This window comes from Lycium ferocissimum, chromosome 8 (genome assembly GCF_029784015.1).
Source record: "Lycium ferocissimum isolate CSIRO_LF1 chromosome 8, AGI_CSIRO_Lferr_CH_V1, whole genome shotgun sequence".
Lineage (NCBI taxonomy): Eukaryota > Viridiplantae > Streptophyta > Magnoliopsida > Solanales > Solanaceae > Lycium > Lycium ferocissimum.
Genome location: NC_081349.1, coordinates 11,214,142 through 11,241,414, shown reverse-complemented (window position 1 = coordinate 11,241,414; position 27,273 = coordinate 11,214,142). Strand labels below are relative to the sequence as shown.

General features: G+C 34.9%; 1 protein-coding gene across 3 annotated transcripts; it reads left to right on the top strand.

Annotated features, from left to right (window-relative positions):
- The first annotated feature begins 13,650 nt into the window (after positions 1–13,650).
- LOC132066613 (uncharacterized) lies at positions 13,651–15,904 on the top strand. Of its 3 annotated transcripts, XR_009416881.1 has the most exons (4): positions 13,651–13,871; positions 14,987–15,030; positions 15,456–15,525; positions 15,634–15,904. XR_009416881.1 is itself a non-coding variant. In XM_059459887.1 (2 exons), exons 1-2 carry the CDS (start codon positions 15,348–15,350, stop codon positions 15,795–15,797), a joined length of 342 nt encoding a protein of 113 aa, XP_059315870.1. In that variant the 5' UTR covers positions 15,051–15,347; the 3' UTR covers positions 15,798–15,904. The 3 variants fall into 3 exon arrangements, 1 of the variants encoding a protein (XP_059315870.1); XR_009416880.1 differs by lacking the exon at positions 14,987–15,030; XM_059459887.1 differs by lacking the exons at positions 13,651–13,871; positions 14,987–15,030 and having other exon boundaries at positions 15,051–15,525.
- The last annotated feature ends 11,369 nt before the right edge of the window (positions 15,905–27,273 follow it).

Below are 27,273 nucleotides of genomic sequence, written 5' to 3'. Positions count from 1 at the left end.
CCATATCTTATAATTTTTTTTTTATAAAAGTAAATTAAAATATATAAAAAGAAAATTCGAAGGTGGGTAGGGGTGGAAGGTAGAAGTGGGTGGGGATAGTGGAGTGGGGTTTGGGATGGTTGGGTGGTGGAAAGTGGGGTGTGGGTGGCTTAGGGTGGGGTGTTGGGGTTGGGAGGGTTTTGGGGAGTGGTAGGGTGGGGTGTGGTTTGGGGTGGTGGGAAGGAGAGGGTGGGGTGGGGTTGGATTTGTTGACGGGGGTGGAGTTGGGGGTTGTGGGGGTGGGGCATGCGGGGTGGTTGAGGAATGCATTGGTGTGTTTTTGTTAATCCGGAAATATTTTTCCTTAAATTTTTATGGAAAACATTTTCACCTATTTGGAGGAAAACATTTTTCAAGATCTTAAGTGCAACCAAATAAGAGAAAATAGGAAAATATTTTCTGGCGTCATGGGACAGTGTCTAGTAGAGCCTTGTGGATCGGTACGGAGACGTCTATACTTATCTTCGAGGGGTTGCATGGACATTTTAGGAAAGTTTTCCTTCTTTCATTCCTCCCTCGTGCTATCAAGTTTAAAGTATGGAAAATGGTACATTTTGTGTTCTTCCCTACGTGAGGCGGGAACACACTCAACTATTCAGGAACTAGCGACTAAGAATATTTCTCCAAGAGTTACAAAGAAGTTTGGAATGATTAGAGGTAAGCGTAAAAGATAGGCTAAAATATAGAAGACGACCTGAGTTGACTATTAGCCTACAAGGCTAGGAGAAGTATCAAGAGTTACTATACAGATCTAGAAGACTCTAAAATTTGAGTTAGGTTCTAAAGATAATATCTCTTTATGTTTCTCGAGGTGGGAGCGGAGGTTCAGTCAGCTGAGCGACAATTGTGCCTACTCAATCAATGGTACATAAAGCAAGGCTATGAGCAAAGCGTGAACTACAGTGCATACAAGTTATACTTGAGATAATATGGGCATAATTAAGCGAATTTCCTTGAGCGTAAACAGTAATAGAAAATGGAATTTCAGCACAATACAAATTAAGACCACGGTCTTATGTCACAGTCATGAAATTGACTACTATAACTCAATGAGGAAAATCAGTTCAGTTCAGCGTATCCAATTGGTTATGTAAGGCTATCGAGTATATTATATTTGGAGAGCTGAAATCGACATTTCAATCGTCACGACTTCCTCAGTGGGAGGATCAGGTTGACCTACTACAACATATTTCAGTTTGGCTTCTGGAGAGTTCCAGACTATTCAGCAGCAGTGATTTTAAATCTTCGAGGGTTTGCACTTCAAAATGGTGTCGTACAGAGGAGTTTCATCTTATTGAGTTTGTGTGTTGAATAACCACAGTTAGATGATATCATATCTAATTAGGTTCTTTAAGTTTAATTTATTTTCTAAGCATGGGCATACATTCCCCTATTATCACCAGTGCGTTGAGCGCCAAGCTCATCATAGCAGGGCATTTTCGTCATCAAAGTTAGATTTACGTTGAGCCAGGCTCAACATTATAGGGCACTTTTTCCACGGCAGTTAGAATATTATTGGGCGTCAGGCTCAGTATAGTGGGGCGTACATGCCACTACAGTTAGCTATATCCTAGGATCAGTAAAGTGCAAGACTCATTACAGCTGAAAGCACCTTCAGTTATAAAGTAAGACGTGAGCATGAGACTCATCATTCCAGGGCATGACTGTTGATTCAGTTTGAGAAAGACTTGGGGTATAAGTAATTTTTATGCATCAACAAGGTAAAAGTCGAGTTATAGAGTAGTGAAGTGATCGACATTGGGCATGAATTGTGTTTTCACAGTTGACTAATATGTATTATGCTTCACATAGCCTGAGGTTAAGAAAGATGGTCAAAATGTTGATACTTTGTGTTGTATCTGAGGAAGAAAAAGGAAATTGAGTCGTGAGATGAGTTCTTATAGCTCTAGCCCAATTGGGGGATTGTCTTATGATAGACCGAGCCTATGGGAAGAGGGCAGTTACAATTCTAGCTGGAGAAAGAACAACGAACCTATTAAGATTGGTCGAGATGATCAAAAGGTCAAGTTGAACATGGATCGACTGTTTTCATCAGACTAGAAGCTTAGCCTCATATCGAAGTGAATGCACAGTTGCATTCTGGCAAGGTCATCCCTTTTATCAAAAGTCCAGTAAAGGTCGAGAAGTGTGTGTTCAGCATGAATAATGGTGCCTTCATTGCTAGAGTGGAGTTTTGACTCTTGAGACAATCTCACGATTGGCAAGTTCCAAAAGAATCTTTGTTATGTATATGATATTTTACCTAAGAAGGTAATAGAAGTATGACTCAATATACCAAAGCAGTTTTTCTAGACCTATTGAGGTCACTATGAGTGTTTTGGGAAAATCTTTGATGTATATGACTTATGGTCAGTCTTTTAGGGCTTAAGGAACCAATTTTTCAAATTAGTATTGGTATTATTGTTATAGTAGGGAGCGTATGATAACGGTTTCTACAGATATCGAGAGTACTACATGTGTTGAGTACTAAGAGAACAAAAGTCTACCAGAATACCGTATCAAGTTGGTATGAGTCGAGCTAAATATAAGATCTAGAAGGATTATGAAGAGATTGAGTCAAGTCAAGCCGTCGAAGTATATCATTTTATGTATTTAGCAAAAATAAGACGGTTGTCTTGTAGCAGAGTTGTCTATCATAACACTCTTGACTCGGTTGACTCAGAAGACATTCTAGTTTTGATGAGGAGATGAGTTTGAGTTAGACTTTAGATGGTTAAGACTGTAATTAAGACATATCAGTAAATGACTTGCCTACGGGTACCAAAAGAGAAAGGAGTGACATAAACTTTTAAATAGATGAAGAGGCATGAGAAGAACTACAACACCCAGATTAGAGAATTGAGCAAGAAAATTTAGTATATAGAGTCATGACATACCTATTTGTACTAAGAATTCACGCGGGGTTTTACATAGATCCCTAGAGTTTAGAGTAGGTCCTTAAGAGAAAGGGGTCATCTCAGAGATAACAACAAATCTTCGAGTTGATGCACGGTGTTCTTACACTTACACTATCCTTACGATATTTTCAACAAAAGAACGAAATATGAGACTTATGTTCAGCAGTCGATGACTTATTATACTAGTTGACAACATTTTGTTATTATTTAGGTAGGACGTGTGACCGATAGTCGCGCAAGGCAGGTCAGGCAGGGTGTCAATGCACCGAAGATGGGGCAAGGCATGTAGATCAGATATCCCATGTCCCATATGCAGTTATTTATCAATAGTAGATTATATTTAGCAGTGTTTTGGGTTAGTCGAACAGTCTATGAACCACGACAGGTGGGTAGCCATGAGATAACGCTTTGAAAACGGGGTAAGACATATGAATCAAATATTAAATCTCCCGTAAGCATCTTATGATTGTGGTAGGAGTAACAGTTTTAGAATTAGCAGTTTTTCAGCAATAATAGAGGTTTACTTACATCCAGTAATAGTCGGGACATCAACGAGACAGTTAATTCATGTGAAGTGCAGGATGATACGCCTTCTGTCATAGATGTTATGGTGGCTCCAGAAATTGTGTACCAAGGCTAATCGGGAATTTAACTTAATATCTTAAGCGCCTAGGAGAGGTATTTCATGAGGTCCTATTTGGTCTCTATCGATTGAGGGTGTTAAGTAAGGTAGTGGAATGATTTTTTTGGTTCAAGCTCTATGAAGTTTCAGTGTTAGCTTTATGATAGGTTACCGGGTAACTTAGAAGAAATTGAGTCAATTGAGTGACAATGGATAGGCTCATTGAATCCGTGTACTTTATATCAGATCAGTTTTCTTATGCAACATAGTAATTGCACATATATAGCGCCAAAAATTGTACAGTATCACCGGTTACCTTCGAGAAACGGATTGGAACAGTAGCTTCCATTTTGACTTTACCACCAGCTATATCAGAAGTTCATTCAATTTTCATGTTTTCATACTCCGAAAATACTCCCGAGACAGGCCATATTGTTTAGATGATTGACCAAGAGTCGGTTTAGCTTGATTAGAAATTGGCCTGTGCGGAGGCCCGATAGCTATTTTGGATAGGCTAGTTTGCCAGTTAAGATCCAGGAGTATTCCTTTTGTAAAAGTGTTGTGGAGGAACCATCCAAGTGAGGAGGTTACTTGGGAGGCGGAGCAAGACATTCAGGACAAATACCCGCAGCTTTTCTCTTGAAGTCATGTCAAAGACAAGAAACTTCAATGCATCTTGCATTGGTTACAGGTATACTCTTTATGTGTTCACAAGGATTTTAAACTAATAGAGAATGCGTTTACATATTCGTATTTATGTGTTGATTCATTGGAGTTACATTGGTATTTATATTCTCTATTTATAATTTTGCATGATGGTACGGGGTCGCCCGGTACCCAATTTGCATGTGGTTGATGGTATGAAGTCGCCCGGAACTCCCTATTATGTGTTAGTTTATAAATTGTGATTGTTGGGTGTTGTGGTTAGCAGTTTTGAGAAGAGAATTTAATCGCCATATAATCGGCATTAGTCCTAATTATAGGGGAAACTCTGCCCAAATTTCGATAAGCCTAAGAGACTTGATAAGACGGTTAGGGTTTGCCAAATGCGTCCCTCTTTGACCATCGGTAGAGTTTTTCTTACGTTCGAGGATGAACTTTATTTTAAAGGAGGGAGAATGTAACAACCCGATATTTTTCCAAGTGTTTTGAATTACTTCCTTATTTATAGTCTATTTAATTTTAGCGGGTTTCTGATAGAATCGAATAAGTATAGTGTATATTTACATTACATATATATACACCCCTACATATATATATATATACCTACAGAGATATATATTTTCTAGGAAATTTATAGGTTTATATAGACGTATATGTATAATAAGGTGCAAGTTGGAGAATTAAATTAAGGGCTAAATGGCAAAATAGGGTTTAAGTGGGAAAATAACTTTGGGCTCTTTCTTGGTTTTGGTTCAGAGAAAGAACAAACAAACAAAAAGAATACGGACTACAGGGTCTCTGGGTCGGTTTAGCAGATGCAAGGAGCAGTCCGTAAAGGGCAAAAGGATTCTTCTCATTCAATCATTGTATTAAGGTATAGTATTCAATTTCATAATATAGGTGTATAGCTATGTGCTTCAATTGGATTAGGGGGGAATAGCATTATTTATTATTTTAATATAGGAAGCAATTATTATGCAATCATTGGAGGGACCAAATAGCATTAGATTGAAAGTGGGTTTTCAAAGTATTGAATTGCCGGTTATGATTATTTGGAGACTAGATACGTTACAGTTTGTCCATTCTAAGAAAATTTTGAAATTTGTTTATTAGAAGTATTAAGATACAGTTTGATCATTCTAAGGAAATTATGAAATTTAGGTATAAAATATTGAGATTGAACCCTTAGCTTATAAATTAGGAATATGTGATTTGACCCATTAATTGACATCAAGATTGGAACTTGATTATGGATTTAGACTCAATCGCTTATGGGTAATGTGTGATGTAATCAATTTCGAATTCCAGACCGTTGATCCCAGGGGTGGGTTTGAATTGACCAAGAGTTTACTTTGACCCTGAGGTGTCCTAAAAATTATAGGATTAGTTTCCCTAAACTAATTTGGAACCGTTATTTGGCATTTCAAGAGAGGTTGCGTTCCGGTTATAAGACAAGTGAGGCTTAAACTCGTAGCTTACTTGCTTTTCATAAAAAGCATATGATTTTTGTTGTATGTATGCATTTAAACCATTTAATTCGTGTGAGTGGGTGATGTTCGGCCAAAATTGCATATATTTACCCATTGTTGCCTCACATTCTAGTAATTTTAATCATCTTTTGAGTATTAATTATATTGATTTGTGTTTAATGTTATATTTTTATTATGTAGGAATAAAACGGTGTGAAGATGAAGAAATTTGAGGCAAAATTATATAAAATGCGGAAGGAAAAAAAAAAAAAAAGAGAAAGAAAACAAAATGATACAAGTGGCAGACACCATGATGGCCTTATCATTGTCAATTATTTGTGTAACCATTGGAAATTGAGAAAAGAAAAAGAAACAACAACAATTTAAAGTGATAAAATAGAGAACGTACCTGGCAACATTCTACGACGCAAGGTCTGACATGTTGGAATTGATCTGCGATAAATGCCGCGCTACCGAAGGCTTTTCGGAGAAAGAAATTATTTCCCAATTAGTTCTGGACTAGGTTATTTTGTTTGGGCTTTTTAGTACATCTATAAATATTTCATAAGCCACAATTCTTAGATATCTTTGGCATTATACTCAAGTTTGGAGGCTAGTAAATATTCTTTCTTTTATTTAATCCTTGTTTATGGGAATTTCTTGGTGACAATTAAGATTGATACTCTTGTTATGCTTATGTATTCATCGGCATTATTCTTAATCAAGTAAGTTCTTGTTATTTTAATTATTCTTGTTCTTGAACGTTTCTCAAGGGAGTAGCTAACCCTAGGACTGGCCCATTTACTTTGTTTGAAACTCGGAAGAGGAAGAACGGGGTTGGGATAGAATAATTAACATGAATTTGGGGCGTTAACCGTCATCTAATGGAAGTTGACCTAGGAATAGGCGATACCACTTATAGCCATATTCGGGTATTCTTAATGCTCCTAATTGCATGAGAGATCTTCAATTGGGTAGTCTAGTTAATCTTCGGGAGAAGTTAATTTAGAGTCATTATCCGAGGCTAAATAACATAAACTTGCTATTATTTATAATTCGTGAAATATATTAGATCGTTACTTGAGAAGTAGTTTCCTTTATTATATTCTTGTGGCCATTGATCAATTTACTTGCTTTCTAGATTAGAATTTATATTTCCGTATTTTATCAAAACCTTATCAAAAACCACCATTGATGCGTTCGGTCTAGCTATTCTTAGTGATAATTCCTAATCTGCTTAAATTGCCTACATATTGTTCTCTGTGAGATTCGACCCCAACCTTGTTGAGTTACTATATTTGACAACGTCCGCGTTATACCATTAATAGGTGTAATTTGAGCGTATCAAATTTTGGCGCCGTTGCAGGGGAACAATTAGCGTATTTTGGCTAATTTAGGAAATAAGCTAACTTTCTTTGAACCGAACCTGTGAATATTTGTATAGTTGTTTTCTGTGTTTTACTTTATTTGTTAAAAAAAAAAAAAAAAAAAAATTGGCATCTTTCCATGAAAACTTGTCTGGTAGTGATTTTGACTTATATTGTGAGCATGGCCAAGTTAGTGAGTTCGAACTCATGTTGGAATGTCTGCTTAAGGAGGGTAACGAAAATAAAAAAAGTCTTGGAAGAATACTTGGAAACTAGTCTCCAACTTGGTTTGATGACAGAAGAAGAAAATCTGCAATGGGCATTCAATCCAGATGCGAATCAATATGAACTCCCCAATGCTCAACCTGAAAAGGTAATCCCTTTGTTGGGGGTCAATCATGAAGATGAGTTTATTGGGAATGCCAAAGAAAAATATAAATTGGAGTCAATCATTGTTCTGAAAACTATGGTTGTTGTTGACTCCAATCACGGAGGGAAAAAGAGGATGTCGAAATTCAAGAAGTTCAAACGCCATATATCCTGCAATTTGAAAACTCAAGAAGGCAGAACGACATTCCTCACTTGAAAGCCAAGAAGTGTAAGAAGAAAAATATTATGCTTGGCTTGTTCATCTACTTACCACCCCCCGCCGCTCGTGGTCATAAACTTGAATCCAAGTTGGGTGCCCAATTCATAAGCTCCAAATGACGAGAAAAGCAGTAAAGTTGATTCACGTCGTGCCGTGACATTAACTAAGGCGCTTGTTGGGAGGCAACCTAATGTGTAATAGTTTTAGATTTTTATTTTTATAGTGTCACGTGTTGTTTTGTTTTTGTTTTGCAGATTAGGGGAAGTCTGAGTATCCGAAGTTGAAAGCTGAGGAGCATGTTTGGGCTTAAGTGTGGGGTCGTCCCGACCTTTAACGTTGAGAATTATGCTGCTAGCTAGGCCCTACAGGGTCTCAGGGAGTATTTTTCACCCTTGTTTTATTTTGTCTCTATTATACATGCATCGAGGACAATGCATATTTTTAAGTGTGGGATGGGTACTTCCGATTTTTGAGGTCAAGGATGATTATGCCATAGGATTTTTATTTTTTTTATTTCTTAGCCTTATATATATAAACTAATAAAAATTCAAAAGGATTTTCTTTTCTTTGTTCGTTCTTATATTTTTCTTTTATAGCTTCTTTTTCTCTTTTAGCGGCATATATCATCCGCCCCCTTTGGTTTTCTTATGGCCTCATTCTTTCCGGGGGGGGTGGGGGGGGGGGGGGGCTTTGAACCAGGATTTTTTATTTTTATTTTAGGATTAATTTTTTTTAGGAGTAGTAAAGGAGAGAGAAGAAAGACCCGTTTTGACTTGTTTGATACTAGCATATTTGGGCCTGAGCTTGAGTTATACTTTCCCGTGAGTGCTTGAGTAACGAAAATATAGCAGACTTTCTGACACCTAAACTCATGATTGTGACTCTGTATATAGCTTTTCTTATTTTGTAGTTCGTCATGATCCTATCTGTCCTAGAATAGAATTGATCCATCTTGATTGAGACTTGTGCCATGTGTGGTGAGGATTTCTTGCAGATATTCTATGTTTTGCATCTTAGTCTAGAACTTGCCCTGCATGTTATTGAAGCGAAATAAAAAGTGTTGCTCTGTTTAGAAGATGATAATAGGCTTTCTTTGATATGTCTTGTAAATTTTAGCCTTTTCAGATATTGTACCACTAGTTAGCCCTTTGAGCCTGTGGCCGTTCTTTTGTTAGCCATAATTTTTGCCTTGATCCTTTTGTTGAATTCCTCGTTTTTGCACCCTGCTTCCTTGAGCACTGTTGCATAGACTGTGATATAATTGATAAATATGAAGAAAAGGGATGGTCAAGTGAAAAATGGTGACCAATGATAGTTGCAAAGTGATGAAAAGGCCCTCTTAAAAAGAATTGAAAAAAAAATGAAAAAAAAAAGTTGCTTGAAAAAAAAAAAATTGAAACGTTCTTGCTATGATGAGAATTACTAGAGAAAAAATTGATGAAGAGAGGGCTGAAAAATAAAGTGAAAAGATGAAAATAATGGGTGATAAATTCTAAAATTGCAAAGTGCTTAGGGAAGTGTAAGTCACTATTATATAGTTTTCCTACCCGTCCCCTAGCCAACATTACAACCCGTTAAAGTCCTATTTGATTCTATTCAAGCACACTTAATTAGTAGAGACGTACATAATGGGCAAGCCTATGGTTCTTTGTGCATACATGTGAATTTCTTTTTTGAGTGCGAGAGTTGTGCTTTGATGCTAAGTCCTTAATTTACATTCATTCTTTGATATGAGTGTGTGGACAATTTCTTCTTGTGAGGGCACTTGTTTCATGATAGATAGATGATGTTATTAACTTCTTTGACAGAGTAGGTGAGTGAGCTTAAATTTGATGAGTTAGAGTCCATCTTTGAGGTTAGGAAGTTAGCAGTTTGTTGTTCAGTTGTATGACTTGTACATCTTGCATGATGATTAGGAAGTGTATATTTGATCTTAGGATTTGCTATATAGCCTAATATTTGGTATCAACCAAAGTGGTGGTGTTCCTAGGCTTGATTTATTGAGAGTGGTATTAATGCTTACTCGAGGACGAGCAAGAGTTTAAATGTGGGGTGGTGATGTTCGGCCAAAATTGCATATATTTACCCATTGTTGCCTCACATTCTAGTAATTTTAATCATCTTTTGAGTATTAATTATATTGATTTGTGTTTAATGTTATATTTTTATTATGTAGGAATAAAACGGTGTGAAGATGAAGAAATTTGAGGCAAAATCATATAAAATGTGGAAAAAAAAAAGAAAGAGAAAGAAAACAAAATGATACACGTGGCAGACACCATGATGGCCTAATCATTGTCAATTATTTGTGTAACCATTGGAAATTGAGAAAAGAAAAAGAAACCGCAACAATTTAAAGTGATAAAATAGAGAACGTACTTGGCAACATTCTACGGCGCAAGGTCTGACATGTTGGAATTGATCTGCGATAAATGCCGCGATACCGAAGGCTTTTCGGAGAAAGAAATTATTTCCCAATTAGTTTTGGACTAGATTATTTTGTTTGGGCTTTTTCCTACACCTATAAATATTTCATAAGCCACAATTCTTAGACATCTTTGGCATTATACTCAAGTTTGGAGGCTAGGGTTCCTACGTAAATATTCTTTCTTTTATTTAATCCTTGTTTATGGGAATTTCTTGGTGACAATTAAGATTGATACTCTTGTTATGCTTATTTATTCATCGGCATTATTCTTAATCAAGTAAGTTCTTGTTATTTTAATTATTCTTGTTCTTGAACGTTTCTCAAGGGAGTAACTAACCCTAGGACTGGCTCATTTACTTTGTTTGAAACTCGGAAGAGGAAGAACGGGGTTGGGATAGAATAATTAACATGAATTTGGGGCGTTAACCGTCATCTAATGAAAATTGACCTAAGAATAGGCGATACCACTTGTAGCCATATTCGGGTGTTCTTAATGCTCCTAATTGCTTGAGGGATCTTCAATTGGGTAGTCTAGTTAATCTTCGGGAGAAGTTAATTTAGAGTCATTATCCGAGGCTAAATAACATAAACTTGCTATTATTTATAATTCGTGAAATATATTGGATCGTTACTTGAGAAGTAGTTTCCTTTATTCTATTCTTGTGGCCATTGATCGATTTACTTGCTTTCTAGATTAGAATTTATATTTCCGTATTTTATCAAAACCTTATCAAAAACCACCATTGATGCGTTCGATCTAGCTATTGTTAGTGATAATTCCTAATCTGCTTAAATTGCCTACATATTGTTCTCGGTGGGATTCGACCCCAACCTTGTTGGGTTACTATATTTGACAACGTCCGCGTTATACCATTAACAGGTGTAATTTGAGCGTATCAGTGGGCAAGCATGATCTAAATTGGATTAGTTTCAAGTGTCTAAAGTAATGACCGTATAAGTCCTTTAGTGTAATTTTGCTTAAATAGATACTTGCTGAATATGTAGAGTTTTGAATTGGTATTGATTGGATGTTTGTTCCGCTTTATCATATCTTTAGAGGGGCATAGTCCGACAGGCCCTATTGGGTTCGGTTGAAGGTAGATGCCAGAATTATAAGTGAATCGGGCAAGATGTGGGTAAATAATGCCCACTCCGAAAGACGAGGTAAGACATGGACAAACACGTACCGCGTCTTGTGAGCATAGAATCAGATTCAGATTCAGTGTATTTCGAGGTAGATGCCAGAATTATAAGTGACCCGGGTAAAATGTGGGTAAATAATGTCCACTCCGCAAGATGGGGTAAGACATGGACAAATACGTACCGTGTCCCGTGAGCATAGATTCAGATTTAGTGTATTTCATGTATTGCTTGTTTATGCTTCATGATTTCAGCTTCAGCTCAGTGTTTGTATATATTTAATATACTTGTACTGTTTAAGTGCTTTTATGCATTATCAGGGATTTCAAAGACTTTCCCTAGGGGTAAGCTGAGAGTGTCGATGATCTTGCTGGGTCTTTTAGACTCACGCTTGTTAATGCTTGTATGTGTGCAGGTGTGGTCAACAACGACCAAATGGCCGATACTTGATTATTCCAGCTTTCTTCAGTCCAGTTCAGTCGAGGTGAGCTCCCATTAGACCATGGTGGCCTCTTCTTTGTTAGCTAACTAAGTAGTATTCCGAGCTGCGTCTCGTAAGTATTCCGAGCTGTGTCTCGTACTCTTGTATTCAGACTAGTAGTTCCATGACTTAGACATATTATTACGGGGTTTATGGGTAGACTCAGTATTCATATTACGTTTCTGCACGTATCATTATATTATAAGACTTTGAGTATTATGCTTCTTCATCTTTTAATTATCCGTAGGATTAGCGAAGAGGGTTCGCCTCATGGGTAAAAGCTCGTCAGGTGCCCTGTCGTGGCCTAAGTGTCAGATTTGGGTCGTGACAATGTAAAAATTAAGTAGCGTTTGGCCATGTGATATGAAATCATGATTTCATATTTTGATTTCAAATCAGCATTTGTGTTATGCAATTTGCACAAAATTCAACTTCATATCATGATTTCAAATCCTAAATTCTCCAAAGAAGTATGATTTGGGATTCCAAATCATGATTTCAATTATCTTAAATGTAAAACTTGACCCATAAGTTTATATTTTGTAAAAAAAGATCCATAAGTTGGTAGTTGTATTTACCAACCATATTTACCAACCATTTGTATCAAATATTAAAATATCTTCAAGTTGGTAGTATTTATAAAAAATTTACTCTTATCAATTATTTATCAACTACATTTACTTCTACAACTCATGTTCAATTTTCCTTTTTATTGAACTAAAGTTCGATCACTTGATGTTGTATCTTTTAGAAAGGCTTTCTAGTAGCGTATTAATTTTGTTATGAACTATGATCTGCTCATTTGGTAAGATGGTACCAAATTGTATAAGAATTTGAAAAGTTTTGAAGGTTTTCACAACTTGTGGGGTGTTTATGTCTACAAGAAAAACACAACTTGAGAAATTCAAATTGCATGTCCAAACAAAACTTCAACTTCAAATCACTGATTTCATATCATGATTTCAAATTATGTCCAAACGGCTCCTAAAATTACTATATAATATGAAGCGGAGTAAGTAAAGTGCAAAAAGATTCATTAATAGTTACTAACAGTATTAACCAATTACATATGTCACTCAGGAATAGACTTAGAAAAATATCATTGAGTGCAAAATTAATTAGCAATAACCACGTGTGTAGCAGATGAGCCATATGAAGAAGTTATTATAGTACCTATATCATGTCACTTGCAAAAATTGGACTACGTGGCCGGGTATTATCAAAAAGGGTTTGAGACTGACTTGATTTCTGTACTAACACCCTATAACAGATGAAGTAATAAAGAACAAAAATAGGGCCAAATTTGGAAGAGGATGCCTTTTGGTTGTTAAGGCTTAGTTGAAATGAAACTAAGGACGACAAAAACGTTCGATTGCCCCTTAACATCCGGGAGTGGGGCATAGACCTAACCTCTTCACCAAAAACAATTTGTACAATTCTACAGTCCAAAACAGAATACAAAAACGTGAAGCACATTACTCTATATAATAAGGGGCAATTCAATAATTTTTGTGGTCCTTAATTGCATCTTAACTATTTAGTTGAGCATCTTGCTAATCAAAAGAAGAGATCCTCCAAATTTTCCCTTGTACTTGCTATTTATTGCATGATATATCAAAATATGTTCCAAATAAATCAAGACACTTCCAAACCTTTTTGGTAATTACATGGCCCCTTAGTTCAACTTTTTGCAGGTGAAGTATGTACCACGACTTTTTTTTTTGTCATATATTTACCCTATTTTATTCCTTTATTACTTAGGTTGCCACTTTCAATTTGGTAAATATAAAAAAGTTTAAGACTCTTTAAAATGCTTAAAAAGTTGTGAATGATGATGATGTCATCTAAAAGAAATAACTATCCACAGAGACAAAAACTATATAATATAATAACTTTGAAGACCTCATTTTTACTAATTTTTAGAAATGACCATTTCAAAGGACAAACAGCGGCAAAATTATAATTTTAAAGTCACTCTGTATATAAGACTGTCTTCCTTGAGATTCTAGAATCTACCCGATCATCAGATCTATTCTCCCTCGCTTCTCCTTCTCTGCTTCTAGCATCGATACTGCTTCTCAATTCAGATTATCGTCTTAAATTTTTCTGCTTTGGTTCGAGTTGGTCTTCAGTGGTGTTGTATTTCTGAGTTACGGTAAGTTTTTTTTCTTCTTTTTTAGACTTTTCACCACTCTCTCTTCTTCAATGTGTCCAATTCAATGGTAGCTATTTTCATTCTTTCTTAAATTTTTACGAGTGTATCAGCAATTGTATCTAAATTAAAGACTGGCTTTTCCCGATAAGTAAATCTGATTAGTGTTTTTATTTAAATTTCATTGATGTTCTGTTCTTACTTTCTTTATTAACTGGTAAGTGAGAATTCATTATCCAAGTGGTTATGCGCGTGAATTTTCGAGGTTCAAAGTTCAGTTGGATAATAATTTGTCTCATATCATGTGTTTTTCTCAGTTCTTTTAGCAGGTGTCTCTGCAAAGTAAATTCTTTTCCTCTGCTTTTTCTGTTTTAGTTGCGAGTACTTTGGGTAATTTATTATTCATGTTACTGACTTAGTACTATAACATCATTATGCACAAAATGCATCTACGGTATTTGATTATATGCCTGAAACAACTGAATTAATGTGTTTGGATTAATATTTACAGGTCCTACAACAAATTCACCTCTCATCAAGTACATATTTTTTTCAATTCTAATAGCAATTTTGGTGTGTGTATGTGCGACACTTATGATCGACGTATGCTGTTTGTTTCCATGTGTATTTCTATTATTCCTTGAACTTTATGTTAACAAGAAAGATTAGATATTTTAATTATAGAGTACTCGGAAACAAATGACCAAAATTCAAGACACTGCAGATTGAAAAGTGATGTTCAATTTAAGCTTTTAGCGTCTGACATAATATCTTCCTCCCAAATTTCACATGTATCCTCCCTTTTAAATTCGAATCTGATAGTTTGTTTATGAATTTAGCGATGGACACTGTTCAGTTTAGGGTTAGGTTTTGAGTTTACCTGCATTTCCTCATCTTTGAGATTACTTAAAACAAATTATTTTGATGCATAAATATATGTAGAAGGTATCTCTTTGCAGTATTAGTTGTTTCCATCGTATATAATACATTTTTCTTATGTACTTTTGTTCAACATCGGTATCGTATAAATGACTTTAGTAGTTATGCACAGTACATATTCGACGTCCTTGATCATATACGTCAAAACCGGTAACAAATTTGGTGCATTTCTTTTTCAGCAGTTTACCAAAATATTGTACTCCCTTAGTCAATAATTCAAAAGGTATGTTATTACTTTTGCCGGACAATATCCGTCTCTATCATATATAGTTGTGTTAAATAAATATGTTTCAAATGTATGTCATTTGTTCCCACTTGTGTTTCTGTTAGGTAAAATTTACTATTGTATTAACAAAAATAGATCTAATGTATTGTTTCCAGATTATATTAACCTATAAAATTAATTCAACAGAAGTATAAACTACTTGAAAAATGTATGAATGAAAGCAAAGATACTGTGAATTTACTGCAGAACCCTCAAAGTATGTCAACCAACGAAATGCTGACAAAAATTTGCAGCGCCGTACTAGATATGCACAAATGTCACCTGAAAGAAAACAATTATTTTTGTCCCAACTGAGAGATAAAAGAGCCGAATTGAAAAAGCGTAAACTCCTTCATCATTCAAGTAATATAGTCTCCTCTCAGGAAGTTGATAGCCGACCTCCAAAAAAAAGAGCTCTTCCAAGTATCAGTCATACATTATCTCTCGACCAAGGTTAGAAAATCACATTGTTGTCTTCATTGTCAGAAATATTTCAGTTATAGGTATACTCAAAGCTTTAATTGACGTACTCTCATAGACGTTGTTTTTTTCATTTGAAAGGTCATGCTTCTTCAGCTACAAATATACTACAAGATGAAAGAGCTGAATCGAAAAAGCGAAAACTTCTTCACCCTTCAAGTAACAGTCTGGAAGTTGATAGCCGGCCTCCAAAAAAATGTGCTCTTAGAATTATTAATCCCTCATTATCTCCTGAAGAAGGTTAGCAAACCACATTCTTATCTTGCCTTTTCTAAAATATTTTGATACAAATTGTATTTGTATATACGCATGATGCTTTATGAGTATAATTATATGCTTTGTTTGATCTACTCTGACTGAAGTTACCTTTTCCATTTGATAAGTTTTCTTCCGCAAGTACAAAGACGCCAGTTACTTCAGACAAAGGAAAACGTACAGTTGACTACTTCTCTATCTTTGAAGTGGATGAGCTCAGAAATATTACTTTAAATATTAGGAATATACTGGTTTAAAAATTGGTTACCCATGTCTAAACATTGACGTCCTTGATACCAGGATCAACATCATGTACATGCGATGCCCAAAAAAATTTAGGTTCAGTTGTTACTACAAAGAGAGATATGCATCTATGGACTAACATTATAATTCATATATTGTTGCTTCTTTATATAACATAACTGTTATTTACCATGCACAAGTAGAAATAAATTAGAAGTCAATTTACAAAATGATAATTTATTGCCAAAAGGTTACATACATTTAAAGAAAGTTACAAACTGTTAATTTTGTGGAGCAAAAAAGTTTCAACATGAATCACCAGATTTTTTTTGTGATAATGGATAAATTAAACTGACTTCCCATGAAATGCCTGTTGAGTTACGAAATTTGTTTTTAGGTAACACCAAAGAATCTCAACATTTTTGTGCCTACAGTAGAACCTACAATAATATGTTTGCATTTACTTCACTTGGAGTACATTATGATAGAAAATTAGCAAAGAGAGATCGTGGCATCTATATGCTTAAAGTTCAGGGACAAATGTATCACTTCATTGATGATTTGATACATTCAGGAGAAAAAGGGAAAAAATTACAATTATATTTCTATGATAATGAAAATGAGCTAACAAATCGAATGGCATTATCAGATAAACTCATGGACATACTAAAAGCTAATCCTTATTCTACCTTTCTAAGATCATTAACAGGCATTCCTAATTTGTCTGAATTTTACATTGCACTACTCAGTTCCAGTTTAGACCAAAGAACGTACAACCTACCAACCGCATCTGAAGTTGAGGCAATCTGGATGGAAGATCAGCTAAATGACAAAATCTCCACACAACATATTCGAATTTACACTCATAGTAACAAAAGCCAAGTGGTAAATTACTATTACGGGTGTTACGACGCATTGCAATATCCATTGTTGTTTCCTTATGGTCAGAATGGATGACATTGTGGTATTAAAAAAATTAAAAAAAAAAAACATTTAGTTTTTCTAATAAGCAAATTTACTGTGAATATGAGAAACTACCAGGTATAATAAACATGACTTCTATTGAAGGACTCCCAGACATGGAATCTGAAGCTTTATCAAAAGGAAGGAAGAAAAGAGAGATTGTTTCGTGTCGTGAATATTACTGTTACAAACTTCAAGTAAGAGACAATGAACCAAATGACCCTTTACATTCTGGAAGGGTGTTTCAACAATATAATGTTGATCAATAAATAAAACTTGAGACACAAAGATTAGATTTTGTTTCCTTTAATCAAGATCTATTTAGAGTTAAAGCACTACAAGGACTCATTGATCTATTAAGGCAAGGAGAAAGAGATGCTTCAATTATTGGGAGACAAAGATTTCTTCCTGTTAGCTTCAAATTAGTTTTATATGGATGCCATTACATTAGCACAACATTTTGGAAAGCCCGACATATTTTTAACGATGACTTGCAATCCTTCTTGGCCTGAAATAAAAGAACATTTACTGCCAACGGATGATGTCCAAAACAGACCTGATTTAGTTAGCAGAGTTTTCAGAGCTAAAGTAGAGGAACATAAAGCAGATATTCAGAAAAAGAATATATTTGGAAAGGTTGCAGCTTTTATGTATACTATTGAGTTTCAGAAACGGGGTCTTCCACATGCTCATTTTCTAATTATACTTATGGATCGATATAAATTACTAACTCCAGAAGCTCATGACAAAATTGTTTGCGCCGAATTGCCTGATCCTAGTGCCGATCCTAATCTATACAAACTTGTGACTAAACACATGATTCATGATCCTTGTTGCTATTCAAATTCTTGTATGCAAAGACAAGGAAAATGTAAGTTTAAATATCCAAAAGAACTTTCAGAACAAACAACAAAAGGAAAAAATTCATATCCTCTTTACACAGGACGAAAAATAGTAACAGTTAAAGTTGGCGGACATCATATTGATAACTCTTGGGTTGTCCCATACAATCCATTTTTACTCAAGAAATTCAGTTGTCATATCAATGTTGAAATATTTTCTAACATTAAAGTAGTCAAATATATTTACAAATATATCTGTAAAGGACATGACAAAATTGCATTTTGTGTACATAATAATGATACAAATTTAGAAATAGATGAAATCAGGGATACCAATATGCTAGATGGGTCTCCCAACTAGAGGCTGCATGGTGTTTGTTTGCTTTTTCCATAAGTGAAATGACTCCAAGTGTTTGCCAACTTCAGTTGCATCTTGATGGACAACAATTTGTTTCTTTCAAAAATAATCACGTGTGGAACAAATAGTAAACAATCCAATGATAAAGAAAACGATGTTAATTGAATTTTTCTTAATGAACACAACTGATGAGGATGCTATGACTCTCAATTTACTATATAAAGAGTTCCCAGAGTATTTTGTATAGTCACTAGCATACAAAATGTGGTCACGATGAAAACAACGTACTACTATTGGATGCATTGTCACATGTCATCCAATCGAAGGAGAAAGATATTATCTTAGGTTACTTCTAATGAACGTAAGAGGACCTAAGTCATACAAAGATCTTCATACAGTGAATGGCAGATGTTACACTACATTTAGGGAAGCCGTAGAAAAAAAAGGCTTATTACATTCAAATAATGATTTAATTGAATGTATGTCTGAAGCTGTAACCTATCAAATGCCTTATAGTTTAAGACGGTTATTTGCAACATTGTTAGTTCACTGCAATCCTGCTAATCTAAAAGAACTTTGGGAAAAATTTGAAGACTCTATATCTGAAGATTTCAGAACAATTCCAAATGCAAGAAAAAAAAGATATTTAGTGTTTAGTTTCGAATCACATCAATGAAATTCTACTTTCAATGGGACGTAACATAAATGAATTCGAGAACAACAAATGAGGCAAAAGATGTTCATTTTGAAAGAAATATATTAGTAAGTGAAGAAGAAGTACTACTAGAAAGGAAACTAATTACTAAACAAAAAAAGGCATATCACATAATTCTTGATAGAGTCTATTCTTGTCACGACCCAATTTAGCTAAGTCGTGCGGGCACCTACCTTTCCCACCTTGGTAGGCGAACCCTCATCCCAATAATTGTAAAGTCATAAACAAACAAATAAACAAGCGGAAGAGATAAGAATCACGTAAGTCTGACGATAATCATATAAAAATGTGCGGAAGTAAGGAAATACATTAAATCCACCCAGAGTCTGGTCTAATAATACAAGAGCCTCTAATAAGATACTACAAGTCTAAAAGTAACAAAATACATCAATAGTCTGAATATGTCTCGGAATATGAAATAAGACATAGATAAAGGAAGAATCTCCAAGGCGGCGGACGTCCCCGTCCTCACCCCCGTCGGACTCTGCGCAACTCTCGCACCACTATCAGCCACGAGAAGCAGAGGTCGATCCTACCTGGAACTCTGCATTCATAAAAGAATGCAGCAAGTGCAGGTCAGTATAAACAACAAGTACTGGTTGGTATCATAGGCCGACTAAGCTTAGCTAACACATATCAAGTCAATAAAAGTAGGATAAACAGGCAAATCAACAAGGTATAAGTTAAACACGAGCAGAATACACGTCATCACCTATGTTTAGCATCTAAACCCAATTGTGCCAAGTCTCAAATACTTAGTCAGAATCCGTATATCACAAGTACATCACAAGAATATCACAATCGAAGCGATAGTACAATGCAATGCAATAATGTATGAAATGTGTATGCAATGCATATCTCGTGTGTACACATGTACTCCGATGATGGAACATCACATCTCGGTAGCACAACCCATGGGGGACCCGCAAAGTCCATGTACCTTACGGTTCCCGCAATAACCTCGGCAACCATTACCTCACGATTCCGGCAACAACCTCGGCAATCGCTACGCACAACCTCGATTCCGGGATAACCATCGGATATCGGTCCTCACATCACTCTCGTCCAACTGAGCCCAGCTCATAACAGTGTTTCCTCAAGTATCATCAATGTATCAACAGTATATCATGAAGGATGAGAATGCGTGAAATGTATAAGTTTAATGTCAATAATCAAATCAATATCACAAGTACCACACATGGGCACACCAACAATATCATAAAAAGGCTACACAATAAGCCATAATAGAACATTATCCTCATATCAAACATCAACAAGTAAGATACTATAATATCATGGTCAAGATATATCAATAGTCTCCAATATCTACTATCTCCACGTGGCATCAAACCAACAACAATAGAACAAGATAAAGCACAACACAACGGGGTGGCTAACCCCAATCACACAACATAGCCCAACCTAAGATAATATCTAACCCAACTTCATACCCGAAGGTTTACATGCTTTCTCTGACAATATCGTCTAAATATATGCTTCGTTAAATGAAGTATCACCATAGGGTAAACCGTAACCTACCTGGAAGTTTGAACAACAATATCACCAACAATCACTCCTTAGACTTCCCTTTCCTTTGAGCCTCGAGATAAAGAAAGTCTAGGTACATTCGAATCAAGAAATTAGAATCAAGAAGAACATCAAACGAACCCTACTTCTATTCAAGACCCAAATTCCCAACCTATGGAATGGGTTTTTATGAACAAGAAGGGTGAAATTAGGAATCTAAAGGTTCCAACATGAAATTAAAGCTCTAGGTGATCAATTCCCATCAATATCAAACTAGAAGAATCAACAATTTACTCAAATTTGAATTCTAGGCAAAACCCTCAAATTTGGGTATAAACCCTAACTTCCAATCCTATAAATTAGCCACTAATTAGGAAGAAATTATGAAATTAGGGATTCTAATCATCAATTTAGTGCTTAATAGAGCTAACCCAACCAACAAATCATGATTTAGAAGCCTAGAAAGGATAACTCATTGAACCCACTTTTTAACCTTCAATCATTTAATGAACTATTAAGATAAAGGAATTCTATGATGATTAAGGACAATGGAATAGTAAAAGGATTAGAAGAACTTACCATCAAGAATTTCCTCCAAGAATATCCCAGAATTGCTCCCAATAGCCCAGATTTTGGAATAGTAATAAATGAGGGACTTAGGGCATTTAACACTTCATTTAATGAAATAACAGCCCGACACCGCTTCCACGACCATCAGGCCGCTTCAGCGTCACTGCTTCGGCAGTCCCTTGACCGCTATAGCGGTCAAGCTAGAATTGCACAGGACGCTCCAGCGGCAGGGTGACCGCTAAAGCGGTACCGCTGCCGCGGTGCTGGTGCCGCCAAAGCGGGCATCAGACACCAGAAAAGTATCCAAGTTTTCACAACTCAACCCGAATTTTCGACTAACTCTTGAGGCTATTTGCTCACATACCGGATATGCAGACATACACAAAAACATGCTACGAACACACTTATGGTCTTGAAATTTCCAATGGAGGTCTCGTTGACCGAGTCAACCCCCGATATCTCAATTTCCAACTTCCCGACCCAAGTCCCAAAATGCACCCAAGTGCATTGAGAACCGAACCATATATGCACAGAAATTCTAATTGACCATCCGGACCTCTCGGAATCGACGAATTTTTGAAAAAGGTCCGTTTATCCAAAACAACTTTGAGTTAACTCTTTTTCACTTAAAGTCACATTTTCCCAAAAAGTCACCCAAATCAACCCCGAACACCTTGGGAAGCATGTCAACGGTCTCCTCGGATCAAAAGTGAGCTAACAAGCTCGGGGAAAGGTCAGAAAGTGCTGAAAAAACTATAACGACCAAGCGGGTCGTTACAATCCTAATAAGCCAGGGGTCTTTTTCATTGATCGCCCAGGTTGAACTAGAAAAACTTTCTCATATCAAGCTTTGTTGGCTACTGTAAGAACAAAAGGATTTATAGCTTTGGCAACTGCAAGTTCTGGTGTCACAACTTTAATTCTTCGTGGTGGACGAACAACTCATTCACGTTTCAAAATTCCTGTTTGCATTGTTGAGAATTTTACAAGCAATATTAATAAACAAAGTTCTTTAGAAGTTCTAATTCGAGATTCAAAGTTAATTGTTTGGGATTAAGTATCAATGGCAAAAAAGAAAATAATAGAAGCTTTTGATAAACTTTTAAAAGATCTCATGGGTACAAATATACTCTTTGGTGGGAAAGTTGTAGTTTTTGGGGGAGACTTTAGACAAACACTTTCCGTTGTTCGTAGTGGAAGAAAAGAAGACTTTATTAGCGAAAGTTTATTATACTATCATATTTAGAGTCATCTGGAAAAAATATGTTTATCTGAAAACATGCGTGCAAAAAATGATCCAGCATTTTGTGAATATTTAATGAGAATTGGAAATGGACAAGAAAAAACTAATAACTGTAACAGAATTGAAATTCCATAAAATTTTATCGTTCCTTTTACTTATGAACAGAGTCTTTGAATCTTTTATTTAATGTTAGTTATCGGGATTTACATACATTATTTTCTAACCCTTCTTCTATAGCTTCCCGTGTTATTTTGACTACAAAAAATAATTTTGTTGATGAAATAAATGACATGCTTATAAATCGATTTCCTGATGATGCTAAAGTATATACGGCCATTGATGAAACTATAGACCCAAATGATCAATGCCAATTTGAAGATCGTTTACATACGTTACATCCTGCTAACTTACCACCTTATATATTAACTTTGGAAAAAAAAAATGTCCAGTTATATTATTGAGAAACTTAAATCCTTCTAAACGTCTTTGTAATGGTACACGATTAATATGTCATGATTTAAAAACACATGTCATCAGTGCTACTATTGTCAGTGGTGATTTAAAAAATAAACATGTATTCATCCCAAAGATACCATTATTAGCATCACAAGATGAAAAGTTACCAGTTCCCTTCAAAAGAACACAATTTCCGATAAGGCTGTGTTTTGCTATGACTATAAAAAAAAACTCAAGGTCAAACGTTAGATTTTGTTAGAATTTATTTGCGTGAACTAGTTTTTTCACATGGTCAACTTTATGTTGCTTTATCTCGAGCAAAAAGTTCAGAGAATGTAAAAGTATTAATACGTCCGCCCGCCGCAGAAGACATAGATGATCATTCTACATACAATGTAGTTCATGGAGAAATCATAAGAAAAGCATTCTCATGATACCTTAAAAAGAAGGAGCGTATTAAGTAAGTCCCTCCGGATGCACATTGTGAAATTCATGATTTATTTTGCTTGACCTATTTTTTGGTATATTTCCTCTTAAATATAATCCTTTCAGCTCTTCCATATTGGTTTAGTTTATAGTCTATTTGAACATCAAATTTGAATAATTAATTTAAGCCTTTTTGGTTGCAGATGCATATGGAGTTGCTGAAAGATGACATTTAGGGTAAGTGTATGTTTATGACATAATGATAAAGTTATTCAAACAAAAAACTATGATCCAATTACATTTGAATGACTGCTTGATTTCTTTCACTATAGCAAAAACGTGTGGTTTCGGCTATATTAGGCAACCGAGATGTAAAGGAAGGATTCAACCCTACCTTAGGAAAATCAATACCAGATGGCATTGCTAAGGTCTTTCATAATTAATCCAGGTTTAAAATCTCTTCTTCATTTATTTCTTTTCCCAGGTCAATCACTTGGTTGAGCTCTCCTTATTAAATTTTATTTGTAGCTCTTCGGCAACAAAAAGAATAACCAGGCTGAAAAACCTATAAGGAACAAGAAGAATAGCATAAAGTACTCACCAGCTAAACTGTATAATCTATTTCAAAATTTTTTGAAAGTTGAGATATTGTGTTAGTATAATTAGTGATGCTCTTTTTTATTTTTTTTTAATTTTTTTTATAATGTATTCTTTTTTGGACTTGGTCTGTGTTTGAGATTTTTCCATTTCACATACCTTTTTTCAAATGCTTATGGCCTTGACTTTGCAAATTTGACTGCAACGTTGTTGTGAACTCTACAAATGGTGTACCTTAAATATTTTCCCAGATAAGTAAAGTACATGCTTTGTGATTGAATATACCTCCACTAACAACTTTCTATTGATCAGTTTCATTCCAATTAATTCAATTTACTTATTTGTTCACTCATTTATGTCATTGCCATATGATTTTTAGGTTTTCTCATTTGAAGCTGGAAATTTTGCTATAGTGGAAGAACCTTTTCACAGAGGAGAGCGATAGGCCGGTTTAAAGAGCAAGCTTGAAAATAAATGTTGCCTACTTTTGACTAATCTTAAATGCTAACATAGTAGAAACATGGGGAATTTTCCTTTGGATATTTAGCTCTTCTGCGACTTACATGGTTATTATCCCGTCCACATACATTGTTGGTGGTATAGAAAAATGATGTAGAAAAAGCAATCTTCTTTCTATGTGTCTGTCTTAGCTTAAACAAAGTTATGAGTCTTGACAGGTTTTTTTATTTTAAAATGTTTACTTAATTTGGTGTCATTAGAGTTGAATTTTCATGTAAGCACATGTAAATCCAATTATGTTGTCTCATTGATCATCCATTTGATCATTGCCTTAATTCTAATAGACTTGCACAAAATACAGCTTACTGCATCAGGCAGTGAGGGGAGTTTAAGTATTTTTGTAATTTTCAGGAATCAAGATTCACCTATTGTTCTCTATCTTTTAGTTAGTTTCCTAAGAGCCTGTTGATTTGTAGGTTATGAGTTAGTCTTAAAACATATCGCTGATATATATTGTTGGTGAACAAAGTCAAGCCCTGCTCCTATTTTAAGCATATAATGTGGAAATTTTGGACTCACATAATCCAAAAATGCTTTGCTAGAACAGAGTAAAACATCTGTCGTTATTTAAGTATTAGATGTGTTCAAAACTTAGACAGTATGGTGTTTTCCTATTGACACTTTTGTGATGTTAGATTTTGTAGATTCCTTTCTGCCTATGCTTTTTTAAGTACCAGTTTCAGAGCTTATTTCATGTTAACATTTCTTAAATACATGATACTTTCAGGAACATAAGTTTAAGGCACAAGACACTATGATCTTGGAGCCGAGCGTGGAAGTGGAAGTTCGCAAGATTTGGGCTGCCTAGGGTCCCGTGTATTGCTGCTGGAAATTTTGTTCATTTCTTTTTGATTCTTCTCTGCCGCATATTTTAGAGAAGAAAACTGTGCGGTAGGCAGTGAAAGTTGTAAGTGCCAAAAGCTTAGAGAAGGAAACCAAAGCCATGAGAATTGCTGAATTTGGATTGTGCCTTTATTCTAACTGAATACTTTGGCAGCAGCTCATATTCAGGAAATTTCCACTGCAAGTTTGATCATTTCCTACTACAATTCAACAAAATTAAATGGGCTGTATATTTTTTATGGCGTTGTTTTTTATAGAAGTGTAGATGAAGTCATTCACCGCATAGGCAAATCAAAGCTCGAATTGTTTTTGTTGTTTCATCATTTGATACAATATTTCCAAAGATACACCAACTTAATGTTGGACCCATGCTCAGCACGAGCCATGCTTCATCTGGTGGTTTTTAGAGAGAAGTCTTTAAATGATATTTTCACTTTATAAATTCTAAGATTATAATTAAATTTCTCTTGATATTATCTTTATTTTAGGTATGATATTTTAACATAATTTTGTATAGTAGGAAAAAAAAATCAAAATCGATCCTTTAGAAAAATAAAAGCGAGAACAAATAATTTTTTTTAGGTATGTTGTTATATTGATACATGATTTAATTATTTAAATTTAGTTGATCGTAACTTTCTTGGGACTGGCAGAGTTATGATATTATTATTGACGCAAACTTTACAAATTAATATTCCAGTTAGACTTCAAGAAAAAAAGGAGGAAATGTTATTTTTTCACATGCATTTTTTGAAAGAAAAAAGAAAAGTAGCTACTGTAGCTTCCCCCCAGATTCTTAGGCAGGTAATTGTTGCTTCCCCAGACCACAGGTTGCTTCTACACACTGCCTCTACCATCTTTATTACCTTTTTTAAGTTTTGTCTTATTTATAAGTAAGTTCACTAATTCCTTAACAAAAGAATAAATGTAGAATGTATAGTTTGATACTTTTTTCTCGAATCAGCTAGTTCATAAAACATGGTTGTCACTAATCGCGCATATTAAGATCTATGTAAATAAAAGAAAAAGAACTTTACATTTTATTCAATTTGCTTAATTAAGTTAGGGGTGGAGGAGAATAAACGGGAAAGGAATGTAATTGTGCCTACTAAGTGGGTAGCTCCTTAATCTGATCTTTGCATTTATTTTTATTTACTTTTAACTTGTTAACAATTTTGTAACTTTTGAAGTTTTATTTTGTTATTTATCTTTTCTAACTATTAAATCATTTTTAGTTTAGCTAAACATCGGCTTTTGCTGTGATATGAGATCTTTTTAATAAAATAAAGCAAGAATCTGTGATGAAGAAATAAAAGGATCATTTTATATATTGAAATCTTAGCTGAAATAATATATCCTTTGTCCTAATTTAAGTTTTTATGCATCTTTCTATATTCTACATGTCAAGTTTAAGACCACAAAATTCAAAAAAAATATTTTATTTTTTAAACCTCGTGCGCGGTCAAACTAAGACACTTAAATAGGAAGGAGAAAGTAGAATTTTTTCTGAACCATTGTGAAGAAAAGCAAACTAAATGCTCGACTACTTTTATAGTCATTTTAAAAAATATATATATTTTAAATACATCCAACTATATTTATTTACCATGTATCAAATTATCTCTTTTCTAATTTAACCTATTGTGAAATTTTCTGCCTTATCTTGGGCCCGGGCTCAACACAAGCCTCCGAAGACTAGTTTCTATAGATATACATATTACTTATGCATTTCATTATATATCCATTAGAGAATCCGCATAGAGATTGGCTTTTCACTTTATAAGAAAAAGACGTGCTAAGAAGAAGAAAAGAATACGTCAAATTCCCAATTTAGGCAGTAGGAAAAAAATATTAGGCGGTACTACAGAGGGAAATTAAACAGATACAAATATGAAAAAAAAAAATTCTTGAATAGGAAGGAAAGGATGCCAGTTAGCATATATATTGATTAATCATGGTTAATGAGAGAAGGTAAGTCTATATGTTGCATCTATTAATTCCCGATACGAGCAAGTTTTTATCCTATATATGTCTAACATTTTGCTTATTGAGATTTATCCTTACAAAATTGCTATACTAAATAAGCGAGGATCCAATGTTTTGTCGTCCTCACAAGAACTTGATCCTACGATCTTGAGATTAGTGCTTTTTCTTTTGACTTTTC

Bases quoted from the DNA above. Each gene is read 5' to 3' on its own strand.
- LOC132066613 (XM_059459887.1), top strand. From the start codon at position 15,348: ATGTCACCTGAAAGAAAACAATTATTTTTGTCCCAACTGAGAGATAAA. The intron at 15,526-15,633 runs GTTAGAAAATCA...TTCATTTGAAAG, and splicing joins TACATTATCTCTCGACCAAG to GTCATGCTTCTTCAGCTACA.